We start from the raw sequence: 21,903 nt of genomic DNA on the forward strand, positions 1-21,903 counted from the left end.
AGAGATTTCTTAGATGATTGATCTCCGCTTTGGGGGAGGGGGGGGAAGTACATTTGACTTTAAACTAAAAATATGTTAGTTTTTTTCATTCGTTTGGTTTAATACTTTGGTGACTTTTATTACATTTTGATTGGTTTATTCAAACTAGCAGTTAGGAAACTATTCAACCAACAATCTTGATCTCCATAAGGGGTGTAATTTGTTTATTTTAATTGGGGGTGCACATTATTAATATTTGTGTCTTATTCCTTAAGATCCAAGATTATAATTGTACTTGACCATTACCAAACGATTTCAGAGGAACAGTTTGCATCAACAGTATCAGCCTGAAGCTGAAGAAAGCTTTTCTGGAAGAGCTGAGATCTGGCGAGGCTGATGACCTTGTCCACTATTTCCTGTGCCTGGTCAAGTGTGCCGGTCAGGTTATTCCAACACAGGTAGCATTGATCTTACATGTAATAGTAAGTTTTTGTGTCTGTAGCTTAAGATCTCGCTAACCACCGAATTTACGTGGTTTCCTTTTTACTGTGAAGCTTTCTATAGCTCTACTAGAAAAGGGTTATAACTATTTAGACAGGTTCCTAAAAACCCTTCGAAGTTTAATCGATTACTTTACATTTAAAATTCAAATTCTTTACTTGATTGTTTTGTCAAACGTTTGACTTAAAAAACCTCCGAATATCCGACATCCCTCAAACATTATGAATATTACCCTGAAAATTTTGCAACAATCGATCCAGTCTTTGATCTTAGTGGACAAAGAGACGGATATACCTACAGATTGTATGAATTATATGGTATAACATTTTTTTTTTTAGATGTTATCAACCCTGCATGGCCTTGACTCCATTACGCTCGACTTCCCTAACCTGATCCGCCTGACCGACCTGCCCAAGAACTTCAGCATCCAGCTGGAGGTGTACGGGCTGCAGACCATGCGCGAATCTCTGGACCACGAGACAAAGTATCACATCAAGAAGGACAAGCCTGGCCTATTCGGACTGACTCCAAAATTGTTGATGGGCAAGCAAGAATCAAGGTATGTTATATCATTAGAGTAAAACACTAGAGGGAGAAGGGGTTAAATAACTGTAGTTCCATATCCCAATGACCTTGTGCCGACTCACAATTGGGTCTTTGAAAATGAACCAATGGTGTTGGGAATATTTTTATGGAATTTTCTAGCAGACTAGGGTCATTGGAAAAGGAGAGGTGTAGTTATCTGTATATACAATACATAAATACTATACATAGATATGTTATAACAATAGAATTGTTAATTTAGATGTTAAATCTGACACAATTATCCGTCCTATTTAAAATTAATTTTAGCATTCGAAGAGTATTGTTAAATTGCAGTCACAATTCTTTAGTACTGGCGGGGGGTGGAGGGATCGTCATAAATTTTAGCCATCTACAAGTTTCACTTTATTAAGAGTACATGATAATCTTGTGTAAGATCCAAGTAATAATACATCCATTATTTATTCAGGTTGACCCGTCCCGACGTAGGATCCCCCAAAGCTTCCCTGGCCGTCAGAACTTCTTCATTCAAAGTTGTTGGAAATACAACTATCACAATTGACAATCTTAAAAGGTAACTTTAGTTTAAAACCCGCGATTAAGGCGTTACACGTAGTGTATCCGCTCGTTCTCGGAAAGGTGACGTCATTATGAAATGTGTTAAAATTGGTTCTGTTGCTATGTCATTTGCGCAACTTAAATAGGTAAAGTATGGGAAATACCTTATCCCAAAACAGGTGCAATTCATTAGCAAGCCCATTTAGGATTACCAGACGAAGATTGATTACGAGATGGTTGCATTACCCCCCTCCCTTAGATCACAAGAGAGACTGGGTATAAGTAGATGTAAAAAAGTTAGATGAGTAAAACAGTGATTTTTCAAAAAAAAGTCTAGTGCTGTCTAGTTAAGTTTATGATCTTCGCTATTTAAGGATGTTTTCATTCTTGTTTATTAGCACTATATCTTCATACATTTTTATTTAGGAAAGACTGGAAGCTGGATAGTGTGCCACATGTCTCCCCTCTAGAGGGTGGTATTGTATTCCAGCTCAACTGCTACAGTGAGAGCCAGGTATTAATCCATTAGATATATTATTATTAGAAGCTGGATAGTGTGCCACATGTCTCCCCTCTAGAGGGTGGTATTGTATTCCAGCTCAACTGCTACAGTGAGAGCCAGGTATTAATCCATTAGATATATTATTATTAGAAGCTGGATAGTGTGCCACATGTCTCCCCTCTAGAGGGTGGTATTGTATTCCAGCTCAACTGCTACAGTGAGAGCCAGGTATTAATCCATTAGATATATTATTATTAGAAGCTGGATAGTGTGCCACATGTCTCCCCTCTAGAGGGTGGTATTGTATTCCAGCTCAACTGCTACAGTGAGAGCCAGGTATTAATCCATTAGATATATTATTATTAGAAGCTGGATAGTGTGCCACATGTCTCCCCTCTAGAGGGTGGTATTGTATTCCAGCTAAACTGCTACAGTGAGAGCCAGGTATTAATCCATTAGATATATTATTATATGGATAGTGTGCCACATGTCTCCCCTCTAGAGGGTGGTATTGTATTCCAGCTAAACTGCTACAGTGAGAGCCAGGTATTAATCCAATAGATACATTTTTACTTGGATCTTGCAACAGATTTTCATGTTCTCTCAAGAAATTATATAATGAAACACGGAGCGGGCTAAATAACTTACCCCCGGCCCCATCCTCCCCTTCTACTGGATGAACGAACTGACCAATAAACAAGTTAGCAACCTAATTTAACTACAATTTTTCCCTGTCATAATATCCACGTATATTCTACATCCATTATAACTGCCATGGATAGATTGGACCAGCAGTGGCGTGCACAGAAAATCATTTTAATATTATTATACATGTCTTTAACTTTTTATTTTGTAATTTCATTTCCCCTCCCTCCTCGGTGAAAAAAACAAAAAAAAATGTGTGGTAGGAGGGATAAAATAAATAAAATATAGAGTTCTTTAAATATTTTTCCATTTCCGGGTCCATTACAGGGGGGCTACTTGGTAAGAAAAAACTAGAGGGGGAAGAAAAATAAAAAAAATTTTAGCCGGGGAATAAATAAATCTTGTGCAGATTATACACCCCTGATGATTACCTAAGTCTTTTTTTATTACAATTACAAAAATTTTGCAGGTTAAATTTCGCGGATTTTTGACAATGTTCGATGACGTGTCCGGGTATGGAGCTTGGCACAGGCGCTGGATTGTTCTGGAGGGTAACAGGTTGTCATACTGGAAGTATCCGGAGAATCAGAAAACACAAGGTTGGTTCGGTTTTACCATACCTTGTACCCAATCTTTCATTGCAACTTCCCAGTGATTCAACACATTCTGGATGTTTTAGACGGTATTGTCAATGAATCACTGTCTTTAAAATTGTAAAAACATGGCAAAGGAGGATGTGCTTAAGGACCATTTGGGCAGGGGGGGGGGGGGTTTACTCGAGAACCCTTAGAGCTAGAGGGAGCTAATTTTGGATTTAAGCTTCTATGGGGCCAAAGTTACTTTTAAAATTATCGTCGACCCCCCACCCCCCCCAAAAAATTTTTTTTTTGGGGGGGGGGGGGTAAAAATTTTTTTTATTGCATTTCTCGCCGAATTAGGCAATTTGGAATCATTTGAGACCATGTTATTTTTTTCAAAAATTTTTCGCCTTACAAGCAACCCTGCGGGGGGACTTTGTCATTTTTTTCAAATTCTCGGTTATGAAGGTATATCTTAAATACAGTATGCTACTCTCTTTAGTTTTTTTGGGGGGGGGGCGGGTGGATTATACTATAGCATGTTTCTAAGAAACGACTTGAGATAAATGGAGCAAACCTTGGGATAACACTTTTGTAGGCCTATATTTGATTTTAAATTATCGCTGACCACCCACCCACCCCCAAACCCCTAATTAAGGGGGGGGGGGCGGGTGGATTATACTATAGGGTGTTTCTAAGAAACGACTTGAGATAAATGGAGCCGTTTTTTTAAAAAGATACCAATAGTTGGGGTAATTAGTGATCCAGCCCAAAAGATTTCATCCAATTATCTCTAAAACTAAGGGAGTAGCACCCAAAATAAAACACTTAGAATATTAGGTATTAGATAAGGGGGGGGGGGGGCAAATGTGGTGACTCGTCACACGACATACCAGCAATTTTATTGTGGGTGCTACTCCCTTAATATTAGAGATAATTTGATGAAATCTTTTGGGATGGGTCACTAATTACCCCAACTATTGGTATCTTTAAAAAAAACAGCGGCGGGACCGCCGCTCCCGCCGTCCGCCGCCGTTTTCCGCCGCTACAAAAAAAAAAAATTTATTGCATTTCTCGCCGAATTAGACAATTTGGAATCATTTGAGAGCATGTTATTTTTTTCAAAAATTTTTTTTTTTTAGATACCAATAGTTGGGGTAATTAGTGACCCAGCCCAAAAGATTTCATACAATTATCTCTAAAACTAAGGGAGTAGCACCCAAAATAAAATTGCTGGTTTGTCATGTGACGAGTCAACACATTTCCCCCCCCCCCCTTATCTAATACCTAATATTCTAAGTGTTTTATTTTGGGTGCTACTCCTTTAGTTTTAGAGATAATTGGATAAAATCTTTTGGGCTGGATCAATAATTACCCCAACTATTGGTATTGCTTGCAAGGGTGAAAATTTTTGAAAAAAATAACATGGTCTCAAATGATTCCAAATTGCCTAATTCAGCGAGAAATGCAATAAAAAATTTTTTTTGTGGCGGCGGAAAACGGCGGCGGGCGGCGGGAACGGCGGTCCAGTCGCCGTTTTTTTTTTAAGATACCAGTAGTTGGGGTAATTAGTGACCCAGCCCAAAAGATTTCATTCAATTATCTCTAAAACTAAGGGAGTAGCACCCAAAATAAAACATTTAGAATATTAGGTATTAGATAAGGGGGGGGGGGGGGGGGAAATGTGGTGACTCTTCACACGACATACCAACAATTTTATTTTGGGTGCTTCTCCCTTAGTTTTAGAGATAATTGGATGAAATCTTTTGGGATGGGTCACTAATTACCCCAACTATTGGTATCTTTAAAAAAACGGCGGTGGTACCGCCGCTCATGCCGTCCTCCGCCGTTTTCCGCCGCCACAAAAAAAAATTTTTTTATTGCATTTCTCGCCGAATTAGGCAATTTGGAATCATTTGAGACCATGTTATTTTTTTCAAAATTTTTTTTTAAAGATACCAATAGTTGGGGAAATTAGTGACCCATCCCAAAAGATTTCATCCAATTATCTCTAAAACTAAGGGAGTAGCACCCAAAATAAAATTGCTGGTTTGTCATGTGACGAGTCAACACATTTCCCCCCCCCCTTATCTAATACCTAATATTCTAAGTGTTTTATTTTGGGTGCTACTCCTTTAGTTTTAGAGATAATTGGATAAAATCTTTTGGGCTGGATCAATAATTACCCCAACTATTGGTATTGCTTGCAAGGGTAAAAATTTTTGAAAAAAATAACATGGTCTCAAATGATTCCAAATTGCCTAATTCAGCGAGAAATGCAATAAAATTTTTTTTTTTGGTGGCGGCGGAAAACGGCGGCGGGCGGCGGGAGCGGCGGTCCCGCCGCCGTCTTTTTTAAAAGATACCAATAGTTGGGGTAATTAGTGATCCAGCCCAAAAGATTTTATCCAATTATCTCTAAAACTAAGGGAGTAGCACCCAAAATAAAATATTTAGAATATTAGGTATTAGATAAGGGGGGGGGGAAATGTTGTGACTCATCATGTGGTATCTTTTAAAAAAGACGGCGGCGGGACCGCCGCTCCCGCCGCCCTTTTCCGCCGCCACCAAAAAAAAAATTTTATTGCATTTCTCGCCGAATTAGGCAATTTGGAATCATTTGAGACCATGTTATTTTTTTCAAATTTTTTTTTTAAAGATACCAATAGTTGGGGTAATTAGTGACCCAGCCCAAAAGATTTCATCCAATTATCTCTAAAACTAAGGGAGTAGCACCCAAAATAAAATTGCTGGTTTGTCGTGTGACGAGTCAACACATTTCCCCCCCCCCCCCCCCCCCTTATTTAATACCTAATATTCTAAGTGTTTTATTTTGGGTGCTACTCCTTTAGTTTTAGAGATAATTGGATAAAATGTTTTGGGCTGGATCAATAATTACCCTAACTATTGGTATTGCTTGCAAGGGTAAAAATTTTTGAAAAAAATAACATGGTCTCAAATGATTCCAAATTGCCTAATTCAGCAAGAAATGCAATAAAAAAATTTTTTGGTGGCGGCGGAAAACGGCGGCGGACGGCGGGAACGGCGGTCCCGTCGCCGTTTGTTTTTAAAAATACCAATAGTTGGGGTAATTATTGATCCAGCCCAAAAGATTTCATTTAATTATCTCTAAAACTAAGGGAGTAGCACCCAAAATAAAATATTTAGAATATTAGGTATTAGATAAGGGGGGGGGGGAAATGTTGTGACTCATCACACGACATACCAGCAATTTTATTTTGGGTGCTTCTCCCTTAGTTTTAGAGATAATTGGATGAAATCTTTTGGGATGGGTCACTAATTACCCCAACTATTGGTATCTTAAAAAAAAAAACGGCGGCGGGACCGCTGCTCCCACCGTCCGCCGCCGTTTTCCGCCGCCACAAAAAAAACTTTTATTGCATTTCTCGCCGAATTAGGCAATTTGGAATCATTTGAGACCATGTTATTTTTTTCAAATTTTTTTTTTAAAGATACCAATAGTTGGGGTAATTAGTGACCCATCCCAAAAGATTTCATCCAATTATCTCTAAAACTAAATGAGTAGCACCCAAAATAAAATTGCTGGTATGTCGTGTGAAGAGTCACCACATTCCCCCCCCCCCCTTATCTAATACCTAATATTCTAAGTGTTTTATTTTGGGTGCTACTCCTTTAGTTTTAGAGATAATTGGATAAAATCTTTTGGGCTGGATCAATAATTACCCCAACTATTGGTATTGCTTGCAAGGGTAAAAATTTTTGAAAAAAATAACATGGTCTCAAATGATTCCAAATTGCCTAATTCAGCGAGAAATGCAATAAAAAATTTTTTTGGTGGCGGCGGAAAACGGCGGCGGGCGGCGGGAACGGCGGTCCCGTCGCCGTTTTTTTTTAAAGATACCAGTAGTTGGGGTAATTAGTGACCCAGCCCAAAAGATTTCATTCAATTATCTCTAAAACTAAGGGAGTAGCACCCAAAATAAAACATTTAGAATATTAGGTATTAGATAAGGGGGGGGGGGGAAATGTGTTGACTCTTCACACGACATACCAGCAATTTTATTTTGGGTGCTTCTCCCTTAGTTTTAGAGATAATTGGATGAAATCTTTTGGGATGGGTCACTAATTACCCCAACTATTGGTATCTTTAAAAAAAACGGCGGTGGTACCGCCGCTCCCGCCGTCCTCTGCCGTTTTCCGCCGCCACCAAAAAAAAATTTTTTATTGCATTTCTCGCCGAATTAGGCAATTTGGAATCATTTGAGACCATGTTATTTTTTTCAAAATTTTTTTTTAAAGATACCAATAGTTGGGGAAATTAGTGACCCATCCCAAAAGATTTCATCCAATTATCTCTAAAACTAAGGGAGTAGCACCCAAAATAAAATTGCTGGTATGTCATGTGAAGAGTCACCACATTTCCCCCCCCCCCTTATCTAATACCTAATATTCTAAATGTTTTATTTTGGGTGCTACTCCCTTAGTTTTAGAGATAATAATTGGATGAAATCTTTTGGGCTGGGTCACTAATTTCCCCAACTATTGGTATCTTTAAAAAAAAAATTGAAAAAAAAAACATGGTCTCAAATGATTCCAATTTGCCTAATTCAGCGAGAAATGCAATAAAATTTTTTTTTTGGTGGCGGCGGAAAAGGGCGGCGGGCGGCGGGAGCGGCGGTCCCGCCGCCGTCTTTTTTAAAAGATACCAATAGTTAGGGTAATTAGTGATCCAGCCCAAAAGATTTTATCCAATTATCTCTAAAACTAAGGGAGTAGCACCCAAAATAAAATATTTAGAATATTAGGTATTAGATAAGGGGGGGGGGAAATGTTGTGACTCATCACACGACATACCAGCAATTTTATTTTGGGTGCTACTCCCTTAGTATTAGAGATAATTTGATGAAATCTTTTGGGATGGGTCACTAATTACTCCAACTATTGGTATCTTTAAAAAAAAAACGGCGGCGGGACCGCCGCTCCCGCCGTCCGCCGCCGTTTTCCGCCGCCACAAAAAAAAAATTTTATTGCATTTCTCGCCAAATTAGGCAATTTGGAATCATTTGAGACCATGTTATTTTTTTCAATTTTTTTTTTAAAGATACCAATAGTTGGGGTAATTAGTGACCCAGCCCAAATGATTTCATCCAATTTTCTCTAAAACTAAGGGAGTAGCACCCAAAATAAAATTGCTGGTTTGTCGTGTGACGAGTCAACACATTCCCCCCCCCCCCCCTTATCTAATACCTAATATTCTAAGTGTTTTATTTTGGGTGCTACTCCTTTAGTTTTAGAGATAATTGGATAAAATGTTTTGGGCTGGATCAATAATTACCCCAACTATTGGTATTGCTTGCAAGGGTAAAAATTTTTGAAAAAAATAACATGGTCTCAAATGATTCCAAATTGCCTAATTCAGCGAGAAATGCAATAAAAAAATTTTTTGGTGGCGGCGGAAAACGGCGGTGGACGGCGGGAACGGCGGTCCCGTCGCCGTTTGTTTTTAAAAATACCAATAGTTGGGGTAATTAATGATCCAGCCCAAAAGATTTCATTTAATTATCTCTAAAACTAAGGGAGTAGCACCCAAAATAAAATATTTAGAATATTAGGTATTAGATAAGGGGGGGGGAAATGTGGTGACTCCTCACACGACATACCAGCAATTTTATTTTGGGTGCTTCTCCCTTAGTTTTAGAGATAATTGGATGAAATCTTTTGGGATGGGTCACTAATTACCCCAACTATTGGTATCTTTAAAAAAAAACGGCGGCGGGACCGCTGCTCCTGCCGTCCGCCGCCGTTTTCCGCCGCCACAAAAAAAACTTTTATTGCATTTCTCGCCGAATTAGGCAATTTGGAATCATTTGAGACCATGTTATTTTTTTCAAATTTTTTTTTAAAGATACCAATAGTTGGGGTAATTAGTGACCCATCCCAAAAGATTTCATCCAATTATCTCTAAAACTAAATGAGTAGCACCCAAAATAAAATTGCTGGTATGTCGTGTGAAGAGTCACCACATTTCCCCCCCCCCCCCCTTTTCTAATACCTAATATTCTAAGTGTTTTATTTTGGGTGCTACTCCTTTAGTTTTAGAGATAATTGGATAAAATCTTTTGGGCTGGATCAATAATTACCCCAACTATTGGTATTGCTTGCAAGGGTAAAAATTTTTGAAAAAAATAACATGGTCTCAAATGATTCCAAATTGCCTAATTCAGCGAGAAATGCAATAAAAAATTTTTTTGGTGGCGGCGGAAAACGGCGGCGGGCGGCGGGAACGGCGGTCCCGTCGCCGTTTTTTTTTAAAGATACCAGTAGTTGGGGTAATTAGTGACCCAGCCCAAAAGATTTCATTCAATTATCTCTAAAACTAAGGGAGTAGCACCCAAAATAAAACATTTAGAATATTAGGTATTAGATAAGGGGGGGGGGGGGGAATGTGGTGACTCTTCACACGACATACCAGCAATTTTATTTTGGGTGCTTCTCCCTTAGTTTTAGAGATAATTGGATGAAATCTTTTGGGATGGGTCACTAATTACCCCAACTATTGGTATCTTTAAAAAAAACGGCGGTGGTACCGCCGCTCCCGCCGTTTTCCGCCGCCACCAAAAAAAATTTTTTTATTGCATTTCTCGCCGAATTAGGCAATTTGGAATCATTTGAGACCATGTTATTTTTTTCAAAATTTTTTTTTAAAGATACCAATAGTTGGGGAAATTAGTGACCCATCCCAAAAGATTTCATCCAATTATCTCTAAAACTAAGGGAGTAGCACCCAAAATAAAATTGCTGGTATGTCATGTGAAGAGTCACCACATTTCCCCCCCCCCCCTTATCTAATACCTAATATTCTAAATGTTTTATTTTGGGTGCTACTCCCTTAGTTTTAGAGATAATAATTGGATGAAATCTTTTGGGCTGGGTCACTAATTTCCCCAACTATTGGTATCTTTAAAAAAAAAAATTTGAAAAAAAAACATGGTCTCAAATGATTCCAATTTGCCTAATTCAGCGAGAAATGCAATAAAATTTTTTTTTTGGTGGCGGCGGAAAAGGGCGGCGGGAGCGGCAGTCCCGTCGCCGTCTTTTTTAAAAGATACCAATAGTTGGGGTAATTAGTGATCCAGCCCAAAAGATTTTATCCAATTATCTCTAAAACTAAGGGAGTAGCACCCAAAATAAAACACTTAGAATATTAGGTATTAGATAAGGGGGGGGGGAAATGTTGTGACTCATCACACGACATACCAGCAATTTTATTTTGGGTGCTACTCCCTTAGTATTAGAGATAATTTGATGAAATCTTTTGGGATGGGTCACTAATTACTCCAACTATTGGTATCTTTAAAAAAAAACGGCGGCGGGACCGCCGCTCCCGCCGTCCGCCGCCGTTTTCCGCCGCCACAAAAAAAAATGTTTATTGCATTTCTCGCCGAATTAGGCAATTTGGAATCATTTGAGACCATGTTATTTTTTTCAAATTTTTTTTTTAAAGATACCAATAGTTGGGGTAATTAGTGACCCAGCCCAAAAGATTTCATCCAATTTTCTCTAAAACTAAGGGAGTAGCACCCAAAATAAAATTGCTGGTTTGTCGTGTGACGAGTCAACATATTTCCCCCCCCCCCCCTTATCTAATACCTAATATTCTAAGTGTTTTATTTTGGGTGCTACTCCTTTAGTTTTAGAGATAATTGGATAAAATGTTTTGGGCTGGATCAATAATTACCCCAACTATTGGTATTGCTTGCAAGGGTAAAAATTTTTGAAAAAAATAACATGGTCTCAAATGATTCCAAATTGCCTAATTCAGCGAGAAATGCAATAAAAAAATTTTTTGGTGGCGGCGGAAAACGGCGGTGGACGGCGGGAACGGCGGTCCCGTCGCCGTTTGTTTTTAAAAATACCAATAGTTGGGGTAATTATTGATCCAGCCCAAAAGATTTCATTTAATTATCTCTAAAACTAAGGGAGTAGCACCCAAAATAAAATATTTAGAATATTAGGTATTAGATAAGGGGGGGGGAAATGTGGTGACTCATCACACGACATACCAGCAATTTTATTTTGGGTGCTTCTCCCTTAGTTTTAGAGATAATTGGATGAAATCTTTTGGGATGGGTCACTAATTACCCCAACTATTGGTATCTTTAAAAAAAAACGGCGGCGGGACCGCTGCTCCCGCCGTCCGCCGCCGTTTTCCGCCGCCACAAAAAAAACTTTTATTGCATTTCTCGCCGAATTAGGCAATTTGGAATCATTTGAGACCATGTTATTTTTTTCAAATTTTTTTTTAAAGATACCAATAGTTGGGGTAATTAGTGACCCATCCCAAAAGATTTCATCCAATTATCTCTAAAACTAAATGAGTAGCACCCAAAATAAAATTGCTGGTATGTCGTGTGAAGAGTCACCACATTTCCCCCCCCCCCCCCTTTTCTAATACCTAATATTCTAAGTGTTTTATTTTGGGTGCTACTCCTTTAGTTTTAGAGATAATTGGATAAAATCTTTTGGGCTGGATCAATAATTACCCCAACTATTGGTATTGCTTGCAAGGGTAAAAATTTTTGAAAAAAATAACATGGTCTCAAATGATTCCAAATTGCCTAATTCAGCGAGAAATGCAATAAAAAATTTTTTTGGTGGCGGCGGAAAACGGCGGCGGGCGGCGGGAACGGCGGTCCCGTCGCCGTTTTTTTTTAAAGATACCAGTAGTTGGGGTAATTAGTGACCCAGCCCAAAAGATTTCATTCAATTATCTCTAAAACTAAGGGAGTAGCACCCAAAATAAAACATTTAGAATATTAGGTATTAGATAAGGGGGGGGGGGAAATGTGGTGACTCTTCACACGACATACCAGCAATTTTATTTTGGGTGCTTCTCCCTTAGTTTTAGAGATAATTGGATGAAATCTTTTGGGATGGGTCACTAATTACCCCAACTATTGGTATCTTTAAAAAAAACGGCGGTGGTACCGCCGCTCCCGCCGTTTTCCGCCGCCACCAAAAAAAATTTTTTATTGCATTTCTCGCCGAATTAGGCAAATTGGAATCATTTGAGACCATGTTTTTTTTTCAAATTTTTTCACCCGATGGAATTATGACGTTGTAATTTTCGGCCCGCACAGCAAAGATTATAGGTCCGTTGGTGCGCGCGTGAGATAAAAAGTGATCAAAAGTAATGAAAACGATATAATTATAGCCAAATTATAAGAAAAGGCAGCCTGCGGCAGCCTGTAGCAGGGCAAAATAACATTTAATCATGAAAATAACAATGATTTATAGTAATTTAAATTCATTCCAACAAGAAAATATAGATAAAATAAGAGGAATATTAAAAATTAAAAAATCGCCCAATTTTGAAATTCAGCTGGAGCAAAACCGGTAAGGCGTACAAAAAATTTTACTTTACATGAAATTTAGCCTATGCAATTGCCTACAAAAAAGTATTTCAGCAGCAACTTGATTGGACAACTCCTTCCCCCCTTAAATGACCATTAAAACCTCGGGAACGGCAAAAATCGCCAAAAATCACGCCTTCGGCGGCAAATAACGGCCAAACGGTTCGCCGGAGGCGAATGAAACATAAGTAAAGAAATGTCCGCCTCAAAAAATTCTTCAATATCATAGAGATGCTTGAAGTCGATAAAACGACTCCTTCCCCCCCTAAAGGGGGTAAAACTGAAATTTTTTGAAAAAAATTGACAAGGCCACTTTGGGGGCGTGGGAGGGGTGGAACCCGACACCCCACGGTCACCAAACCAAAACTTTTGGCGCCCCGCAATGCTGAATTTTTGCCATGCGAAAGTCCCGTTCCATTATCTCTTATACAAAAAAAGTTATTCTTTGTGGGCAAAGTTGAAAAACAGGGTTTTTTTGATGGATTTTCATGACAAAATGGCAAGCTGGCCTTTTTTTTGGTCATTTTTTCGCGGTTTTTCTTCCGCCACGCCCAAACGGTTTGAGATAACCTCACGGGACCTTTTGCCCAATCTAAGTCTAGATATTGCTGAGGTCCATGAAAAAAAAAATCCGGAATCGGATGAAGCACGACGTCGCTACGCGCCGTTGAAAATCGCCGGTCGGCGATTTTTGCCCCCTCTAACCCCCCCTCGCGCCTTTTTTCTGAGCAAAGATTATAATTATAATCTTTTTGCTTACGCAAAAAGATTACAATTATTGAATTGGGTGGTCAATAATATTTAAAAAAGCAACTTTAGGTGTACAAAAGTTTTATCCTAAGGAAGGCTCCATTTATCTCAAGTGGTTACTGAGAAACACCCAATAGTATAATCCACGTACCATCCCTTCTCCTCTGAATTAAGGGTTTGGGGGTGGGTGTATGGTCAACAATATTTCTAAGAGCAACTATATGCCTAGTAAAGTTTTATCCTAAGGTTTGGTCCATTTATCTCAAGTGGTTACTGAAAAACACACAATAGTATAATCCACCCGCCCCCCCCCCCCCCTCCCTAAATTAGGGGTTTGGGGGTGGGTGGGTGGTCAACAATAATTCTGAAATCAAATATAGGCCTACAAAAGTTTTATCCTAAGGTTTGCTGCATTTATCTCAAGTCATTTCTGAGAAACACCCTATAGTATAATCCACCCGCCCCCCTCCCTAAATTAGGGGTATGGGGGGTGGGGTGGGTGATCAACGATAATTCTAAATTTAAATATACTGAAAAACACACAATAGTATAATCCACCCGCCCCCCCCCCCCTCCCTAAATTAGGGGTTTGGGGGTGGGTGGGTGGTCAACAATAATTCTGAAATCAAATATAGGCCTACAAAAGTTGTATCCTAAGGTTTGCTGCATTTATCTCAAGTCGTTTATGAGAAACACCCTATAGTATAATCCACCCGCCCCCCCCCCCCAAAAAAAATTAGGGGTTTGGGGGTGGGTGGGTGGTCAACGATAATTCTAAAATCAAATATAGGCCTACAAAACTTGTATCCTAAGGTTTGCTCCATTTATCTCAAGTCGTTTATGAGAAACACCCTATAGTATAATCCACCCGCCCCCCCCCCCAAATTAGGGGTTTGGGGGTGGGTGAGTGGTCAACGATAATTCTAAAATCAAATATAGGTCTACAAAACTTGTATCCTAAGGTTTGCTCCATTTATCTCAAGTCGTTTATGAGAAACACCCTATAGTATAATCCACCCGCCCCCCCCCCCCCAAATTAGGGGTTTGGGGGTGGGTGGGTGGTCAACGATAATTCTAAAATCAAATATAGGCCTACAAAACTTGTATCCTAAGGTTTGCTGCATTTATCTCAAGTCGTTTATGAGAAACACCCTATAGTATAATCCACCCGCCCCCCCCCCCCCCAAATTAGGGGTTTGGGGGTTGGGTGGGTGGTCACCGATAATTCTAAAATCAAATATAGGCCTACAAAACTTGTATCCTAAGGTTTGCTGCATTTATCTCAAGTCGTTTATGAGAAACACCCTATAGTATAATCCACCTGCCCCCCCCCCAAATTAGGGGTTTGGGGGTGGGTGGGTGGTCACCGATAATTCTAAAATCAAATATAGGCCTACAAAAGTTGTATCCTAAGGTTTGCTCCATTTATCTCAAGTCGTTTCTTAGAAACATCCTATAGTATAATCCACCCGCCCCCCCCCCAAAAAAAAAAAAATGGGGGGGGGTGGGGGGTCGACGATAATTTTAAAAGTAACTTTGGCCCTATAGAAGCTTAAATCCAAAATTAGCTCCCTCTAGCTCTAAGGGTTCTCGAGTAAACCATGTTATTTTTTTCAAAACGGAAAACGGCGGCGGACGGCGGGAGCGGCGGTCCCGCCGCCGTTTTTTTTTTAAAGATACCAAAACTTGGGGTAATAAGTGACACAATCAAAAAGATTTCATCCAATTATCTTTAAAACTAAGAGAGTAGCATACTGTATTTAAGATATACCTTCATAACCGAGAATTTGAAAAAAATGACTAAGTCCCCCCGCAGGGTTGCTTGTAAGGCGAAAAATTTTTGAAAAAAATAACATGGTCTCAAATGATTCCAAATTGCCTAATTCGGCGAGAAATGCAATAAAAAAAATTTTTACCCCCCCCCAAAAAAAAAAATTTTGGGGGGGGGGTGGGGGGTCGACGATAATTTTAAAAGTAACTTTGGCCCCATAGAAGCTTAAATCCAAAATTAGCTCCCTCTAGCTCTAAGGGTTCTCGAGTAAACCCCCCCCCCCCCCCCTGCCCAAATGGTCCTTAAGCACATCCTCCTTTTCCAAAGATTGTTTAGTGACGGACATACAGGGTGCGCCACATATCTAGGGACTTTTTTAAAACGGCCATAACGTCAAAACTACTTGACCAATCAGGACGTTTGACCCCACTATAAAAAGCTTAGGTAATGACCTTTTAGCACAAAAAAATCTTTGGGCGAAGATGGGATCGTACTCCGAGCTGGCCGCGCTGATGTTCAACAAGGCAGATTCGAAGTGCGCCGGTGGTATAATCTGGATTCTCAACTAGGGCCCACTAAATCGGACCTCAGCCCATCTGTAGATGAGCTAGAGTTATGCAACTTGCTGGGGATACTGTTAGATACATAAGTAAGACACTAGAAAAGACTACAGCTCTTTATCTTAAATGGCTTGGCTTAAGTACTCCGGCAAAGTGAAACGTGGCAGATTTAGAGATGCCAAAAACGTCAAAAATCGTGTAAAATCGTGAAAATTTCTCGTTTCTCGACGTCAGAGACCCATATGGAACTTGAAACTCATTTTAGACTATGAATTGCGCTGACAACCATAAAATTAATCTTCCTGTCATCTTCAAAAAGGTATAGAACGTCGTTCTAGCTCAACTGTGGTCCATATAAGAGCCTCCGTGTCAAAGGGTAGCTTGAAAGTTGGGTGAATTTGGATCCTGCGGTTACTCACATTCCTAAGGAAATGGGGCCTCCCAGCAGCCCGATCTTAATTCAATGGACTTTTGGACCTTGGGCTACTTTAAAGCATGCACCAATAGACGTACCCATACCATAAAGACCTCCCTCATTGCCACTATCAAGGAGAACTTCGCCAGCTTGGACAGTTACATTCTGACCTTGGCCTGCCGGCGGTTGAGGAGGCCGATAGAGCCGGTGATTGATGCTGGCGGCGATTTTATTCAATGATCTAATAGTCATATACCTAATTTGCTCCCCAATTTTTAAAATTTAATAAAATCTTTAAAATTGACGATTTTATGTTCATTTATTTACAATTTAGAAAAAGTCCCTAGATATGTGGCGCACCCTGTACATGTTTCTATTGTAGAGTAGCGATATTAAAAACCTAGAAACTTAATTGACCGAAAATGTATGCATCGCAAAAACTTTTGGTGTTAATATTTGGTTTTGCAATTCTTTTTTAGTACATTTTAACAACTTCATTAAAATGTATTTATTAGTTTCTCATTAAAAATATATATATATATATATATATATATTTATATTCTAGATCCAATTGGAAGCATTGATCTTGGTGGCTGTATCACTGAAAATGTTACAATTGCACCCAGGTATACAAATAATACAAAAATACATTGCATATAATAGCAAGGGGCAATATTGTATTACCTATTGGCTTGTTTATGAATTTATCATCCATTGTCTTATCCCTTTTGATTCCTTATTTCCCTTGAATTACATTTATTGATTCAATATTGTTTTGTTTAGGGAAATCTGTTCTCGCATGAATACCTTCTTGTTGGAGAGTAGAAGACCAGCCAAATCTTCAGACAGAGAAAGCTTGGTATTAGTCAGACAGGGGGCACACACTATATACAGGTAAACATGTGACAAGTGAAAACGCCTAATATATTGAAAGCCTAAACCCACTCACTAATAGACAAAAACACAGTGTTTGTATCATTGCTGGTGGTAAAAATGACAGCACCCAGTTAAAAACTTTAGAAAAATAGGAATTTTGTAGATAAGATACTAAAAATACAAAGTTTTATGAGTCGAAATAATGCAATAGTACCCAAGGTTTTCTTATTCGTTGGCTCAACTACTTTTGGGATTAAGGGGGGGGGGGAAGTTCTGCCACTTTCGCGTAAACAGTGTGCAGTGGACTAGGTATTGATTTTAGATTATAGGTTATTTAGGATAAAAGTTTACTTTTGGGTATTAGTTCACGTATATTTAATCATTTTTTGAATAGGTCTCCAGGTTCAGGTGCTGCAGGCTGGAAGGTCGTTTCTGGACAGGTAAAAAAATTAAAAAATTTTTGTTTGAAGAGTTAGAGAGCAACTTATAAAACAAAATATGCTTCTTTTTGAATGTTATTAACATATCTGCAGAAAAAATTAAATTCGGCCTCCAGGTTCAGGTGCTGCAGGCCTCCAGGTACACTCTGGACAGGTAAAAATAAAAAAAAATTATTTGAAGAGTTAGAGGTACACTTATTAAACCAAATATGCATCTTTTTGAATGTTATTACCATATTAGAAGAAAAAATGACAATCGGCCTCCAGGTTCAGGTGCTGCAGGCCTCCAGGTACACTCTGGACAGGTAAAAATTAAGTTTTCTTATTTGAAGAGTTAGAGGTACACTTATTTAACCAAATATGCATCTTTATGGATGTTATCATCATATTTGCAGAAAAATTTAAAATCGGCCTCCAGGTTCAGGTGCTGCAGGCCTCCAGGTACACTCTGGACAGGTAAAAATTAAAATTTCTTATTTGAAGAGTTTGATGTACACTTATTTAACCAAATATGCATCTTTTTGGATGTTATTACCATATTTGAAGAAAAAATGACAATCGGCCTCCAGGTTCAGGTGCTGCAGGCCTCCAGGTACACTCTGGACAGGTAGAAATTAAAATTTCTTATTTGAAGAGTTAGAGGTACACTTATAAAACAAAATATGCATCTTTTTGGATGTTATTACCATATTTGAAGGTAAATTGACAATCGGCCTCCAGGTTTAGGTGCTGCAGGCCTCCAGATACACTCTGGACAGGTAAAAATTTAAATTTCTTATTTAAAGAGTTAGAGATACACTTATTAAACCAAATATGCAACTTATTGGATGTTATTACCATATTTGAAGGTAAATTGACAATCGGCCTCCAGGTTCAGGTGCTGCAGGCCTCCAGGTACACTCTGGACAGGCAGTTATAATATTTTTTGATACTTTTTGATTTGGACACCTTACCTGGATCCTGGTGACCACTGGTGACTGCTTGTGGCCGCTGGCAAGGTAAATTCCAATAAAGGTAATATTTGATATTAGAGGAAAGGTTTCTAAATAGAAAATTATTAAAATATAATAATATGACAAAATTTATTAAGTAAGTCTATTATTTTTGTTCCAGGCAGGCTCTAGGTAGCCTCCAGGAGCCTGCTGGACAGGTTTAAAAAATCAATTTTATAATTTGTTTTATTTAGATGAAAGGTTTGAGTTGTGCTCCAGATAGGGTCAAGGTGGCCTCCAGGAGCCAGCTAGATAGATCTGTATTTATTACTTTTTGTTTATGTATGGTTTTCCACACATATGCAAAATATAATTCTGTCTAAGATATAATATTACAGATACTCTGAATGGGGAATGCAATTTCAATAGGATTCAGATTATAAAGTATAGATGCTAGTGAAATAATTTTAAAATTACTACTGAGAGAGGTTAATTTTTACCTGTCTAGAATGGATCTGGAGGCCTGCAGCACCTGTACCTGGAGGCCGAATATCAATTTACCTTCAAATATGATAATAACATCCAAAAATACGCATATTTGGTTTAATAAGTTTACCTCTAACTCTTTAGATAATGTTTTTAAAAATTTTTACCTGTCCAGAATGTACCTGGAGGCCTGCAGCACCTGAACCTGGAGGCCGATTGTCATTTTTTCTTCAAATATGGTAATAACATCCAAAAAGATGCATATTTTGTTTTATAAGTGTACCTCTAACTCTTCAAATAAGAAATTTTAATTTCTACCTGTCCAGAGTGTACCTGGAGGCCTGCAGCACCTGAACCTGGAGGCCGATTGTCATTTTTTCTTCAAATATGGTAATAACATCCAAAAAGATGCATATTTGGTTAAATAAGTGTACCTCTAACTCTTCAAATAAGAAATTTTAATTTTTACCTGTCCAGAGTGTACCTGGAGGCCTGCAGCACCTGAACCTGGAGGCCGATTTTAAATTTTTCTGCAAATATGATGATAACATCCATAAAGATGCATATTTGGTTAAATAAGTGTACCTCTAACTCTTCAAATAAGAAAACTTAATTTTTACCTGTCCAGAGTGTACCTGGAGGCCTGCAGCACCTGAACCTGGAGGCCGATTGTCATTTTTTCTTCTAATATGGTAATAACATTCAAAAAGATGCATATTTGGTTTAATAAGTGTACCTCTAACTCTTCAAATATTTTTTTTTAATTTTTACCTGTCCAGAGTGTACCTGGAGGCCTGCAGCACCTGAACCTGGAGGCCGAATTTAATTTTTTCTGCAGATATGTTAATAACATTCAAAAAGAAGCATATTTTGTTTTATAAGTTGCTCTCTAACTCTTCAAACAAAAATTTTTTATTTTTTTTACCTGTCCAGAAACGACCTTCCAGCCTGCAGCACCTGAACCTGGAGACCTATTCAAAAAATGATTAAATATACGTGAACTAATACCCAAAAGTAAACTTTTATCCTAAATAACCTATAATCTAAAATCAATACCTAGTCCACTGCACACTGTTTACGCGAAAGTGGCAGAACTTCCCCCCCCCCCCCTTGGTTTATTTAGTTGAGTGTCCAAACGTTTCAATCACTAATTGTAATCTACAGAAGGGTAATTTTGTGTATTATCATTGAGGATATACATCAATTTACCGGCCATTGTCTTATCAATTTAGATCCCTGTCTATTAGTAATCTATTTTATTTAGACACTTGCTATCAGCTGATTCCCGAGATGAGAGGTTAGAATGGTGTGCTATCCTCAATCAAGCCCTAGATAACCTCAGAGCATGGGATCCTAAAGAGGAAGAAAGGTATATTTTAGTTAGAATTATCCCAATAATTTGAAATTTTGCATAGATATTAATATAAGTTAGGTACAATATAAAGCGTAGCAACTTTCTAATCTTTACCAACAAAAAGTCTATTATATCAAATGTAAATGTTCAACAAATCGATGTTTCACATATGTATTTTGTTATACATTTTATTGTCCTAGGTATTTTATATTTAAAATGGTGATTTTTAAACCATGTAATTATTGTTTGTTGATACTTTTGGTTAAAATAAATTATCAACCCCCATAGAACTCCAAACAGTACCCACAGAACTTAACCTAACCTAATAATACATATTAAGGTCCGAGACAGTTGGCAGTACAGGCTCCGGCAGTACAGTTACCAGCTCAAACTCAACTGACATCTGGTAGAAGAATTTATCCAGGCTCACAAAACCTGGGACAAAAATGTGCAAGTCAAAGAAATCAGTTTTACTAGAGAATAAAACATTTTCTGTTAGTAACTCTGACATTATTATATTGTGCTAATATTCTTCTAAGCTCTTTCATTTCCTAACTTTGCATAGCCTTAAAAACTTCTTTCTGTTGTAAAATATTTCATTAAAAATATTAAAATAAATTCAGAAATATGCCGTTTTTCATCATTGCTGCTATTAAAAACGAGTGACAGATTTTTTGGTCGTTTACTTTGACCGTGCGATCATTTGCATAATTGAAAAATTCTGCTTATTTCCAATGATCATATATATGTTTTAATTACGCTTTAGTAAAATTTACGCTTAACAAAAGTACCTTATTAACGCTTAAACGTCATAATGTAATCTAAAGTACCTGTAAAATTAATATTTTATGAAAAAAATTATCTAGTATTATTTAAATGTAAATAAAAAGTGTATTAGTAAACCATGTATTTGTTACCATATTAAAATAACCAAAAATTAATTGGCCATAAAAAACTATGCTTCCTTTTTCAAAAAATATAAACATTTTTTACGACATTTTTTCTTAATTGACTATTCTGTAATAATTTGACTTGTCATAAAATATTTATAAAAATTATTATTTTGTGAAATTCTAGTTTTTTTTGTACATTAACCGTTGATTTTGATTAGTCCTGTAATAAGAAGAAAAAATGGGTGCTTATGATTTATTTTTTTTCTACAAGTTTTTGTTTATTTTGTAGGCGGATATGCTTTTTCATATTTTCAGCAAGGCTTGGAATAACTTTTATACAGGGGTGTATTTTCTACATGGGATCCCCTGCTCAGGGGGGGGGGGGGGGAAATAAAAAATAAGTGGTTGGAGGGGAAAAAAAATGTAAAAATTAAGAAAACTGAAAACATTTTTTCCATTTCCCCCCCCCCCCCCCCCCCTCCTTGGTGAAAAAAAACTATAAAAATGTGTGGTAGGAGGGATAAAAAAAATAAAATATAGAGTTCTTTAAATATTTTTCCATTTTCCCCCCTACTTGGTGAGAAAAAACTAGGAGGGGAAAAAAAATGAAAAATTTTGTAGCAGGGGAAAAAAAATAAATCTTGGGCAGAATATACACCCCTGCTTTTATATCCCCAAATCCCTTTTTAATAAAGTGCATATCCCCCTTAAATACAAAATTAATG

The 21,903-nt window shown here is 37.9% G+C and overlaps 1 protein-coding gene across 6 annotated transcripts in view; it reads left to right on the top strand.

The window, feature by feature from the left end:
- LOC145322568 (uncharacterized) overlaps nt 1–20,914 on the top strand; it is a 33,381-nt gene extending 12,467 nt beyond the window's left edge. For all 6 annotated transcript variants that reach the window (XM_080164677.1, XM_080164678.1, XM_080164679.1 and 3 more), the window contains 9 exons: nt 299–437; nt 819–1,039; nt 1,493–1,597; nt 2,008–2,095; nt 3,198–3,327; nt 16,763–16,823; nt 16,981–17,091; nt 20,196–20,300; nt 20,626–20,914. In XM_080164677.1, coding sequence (XP_080020803.1) covers nt 299–437; nt 819–1,039; nt 1,493–1,597; nt 2,008–2,095; nt 3,198–3,327; nt 16,763–16,823; nt 16,981–17,091; nt 20,196–20,300; nt 20,626–20,695 — 1,030 coding nt within the window. In that variant the 3' untranslated portion in view covers nt 20,696–20,914. The remainder of the gene's footprint in view (nt 1–298; nt 438–818; nt 1,040–1,492; nt 1,598–2,007; nt 2,096–3,197; nt 3,328–16,762; nt 16,824–16,980; nt 17,092–20,195; nt 20,301–20,625) is intronic.
- The last annotated feature ends 989 nt before the right edge of the window (nt 20,915–21,903 follow it).

Source organism: Acartia tonsa, chromosome 6 (genome assembly GCF_053477335.1).
Source record: "Acartia tonsa isolate MP-2025a chromosome 6, ASM5347733v1, whole genome shotgun sequence".
NCBI lineage: Eukaryota > Metazoa > Arthropoda > Copepoda > Calanoida > Acartiidae > Acartia > Acartia tonsa.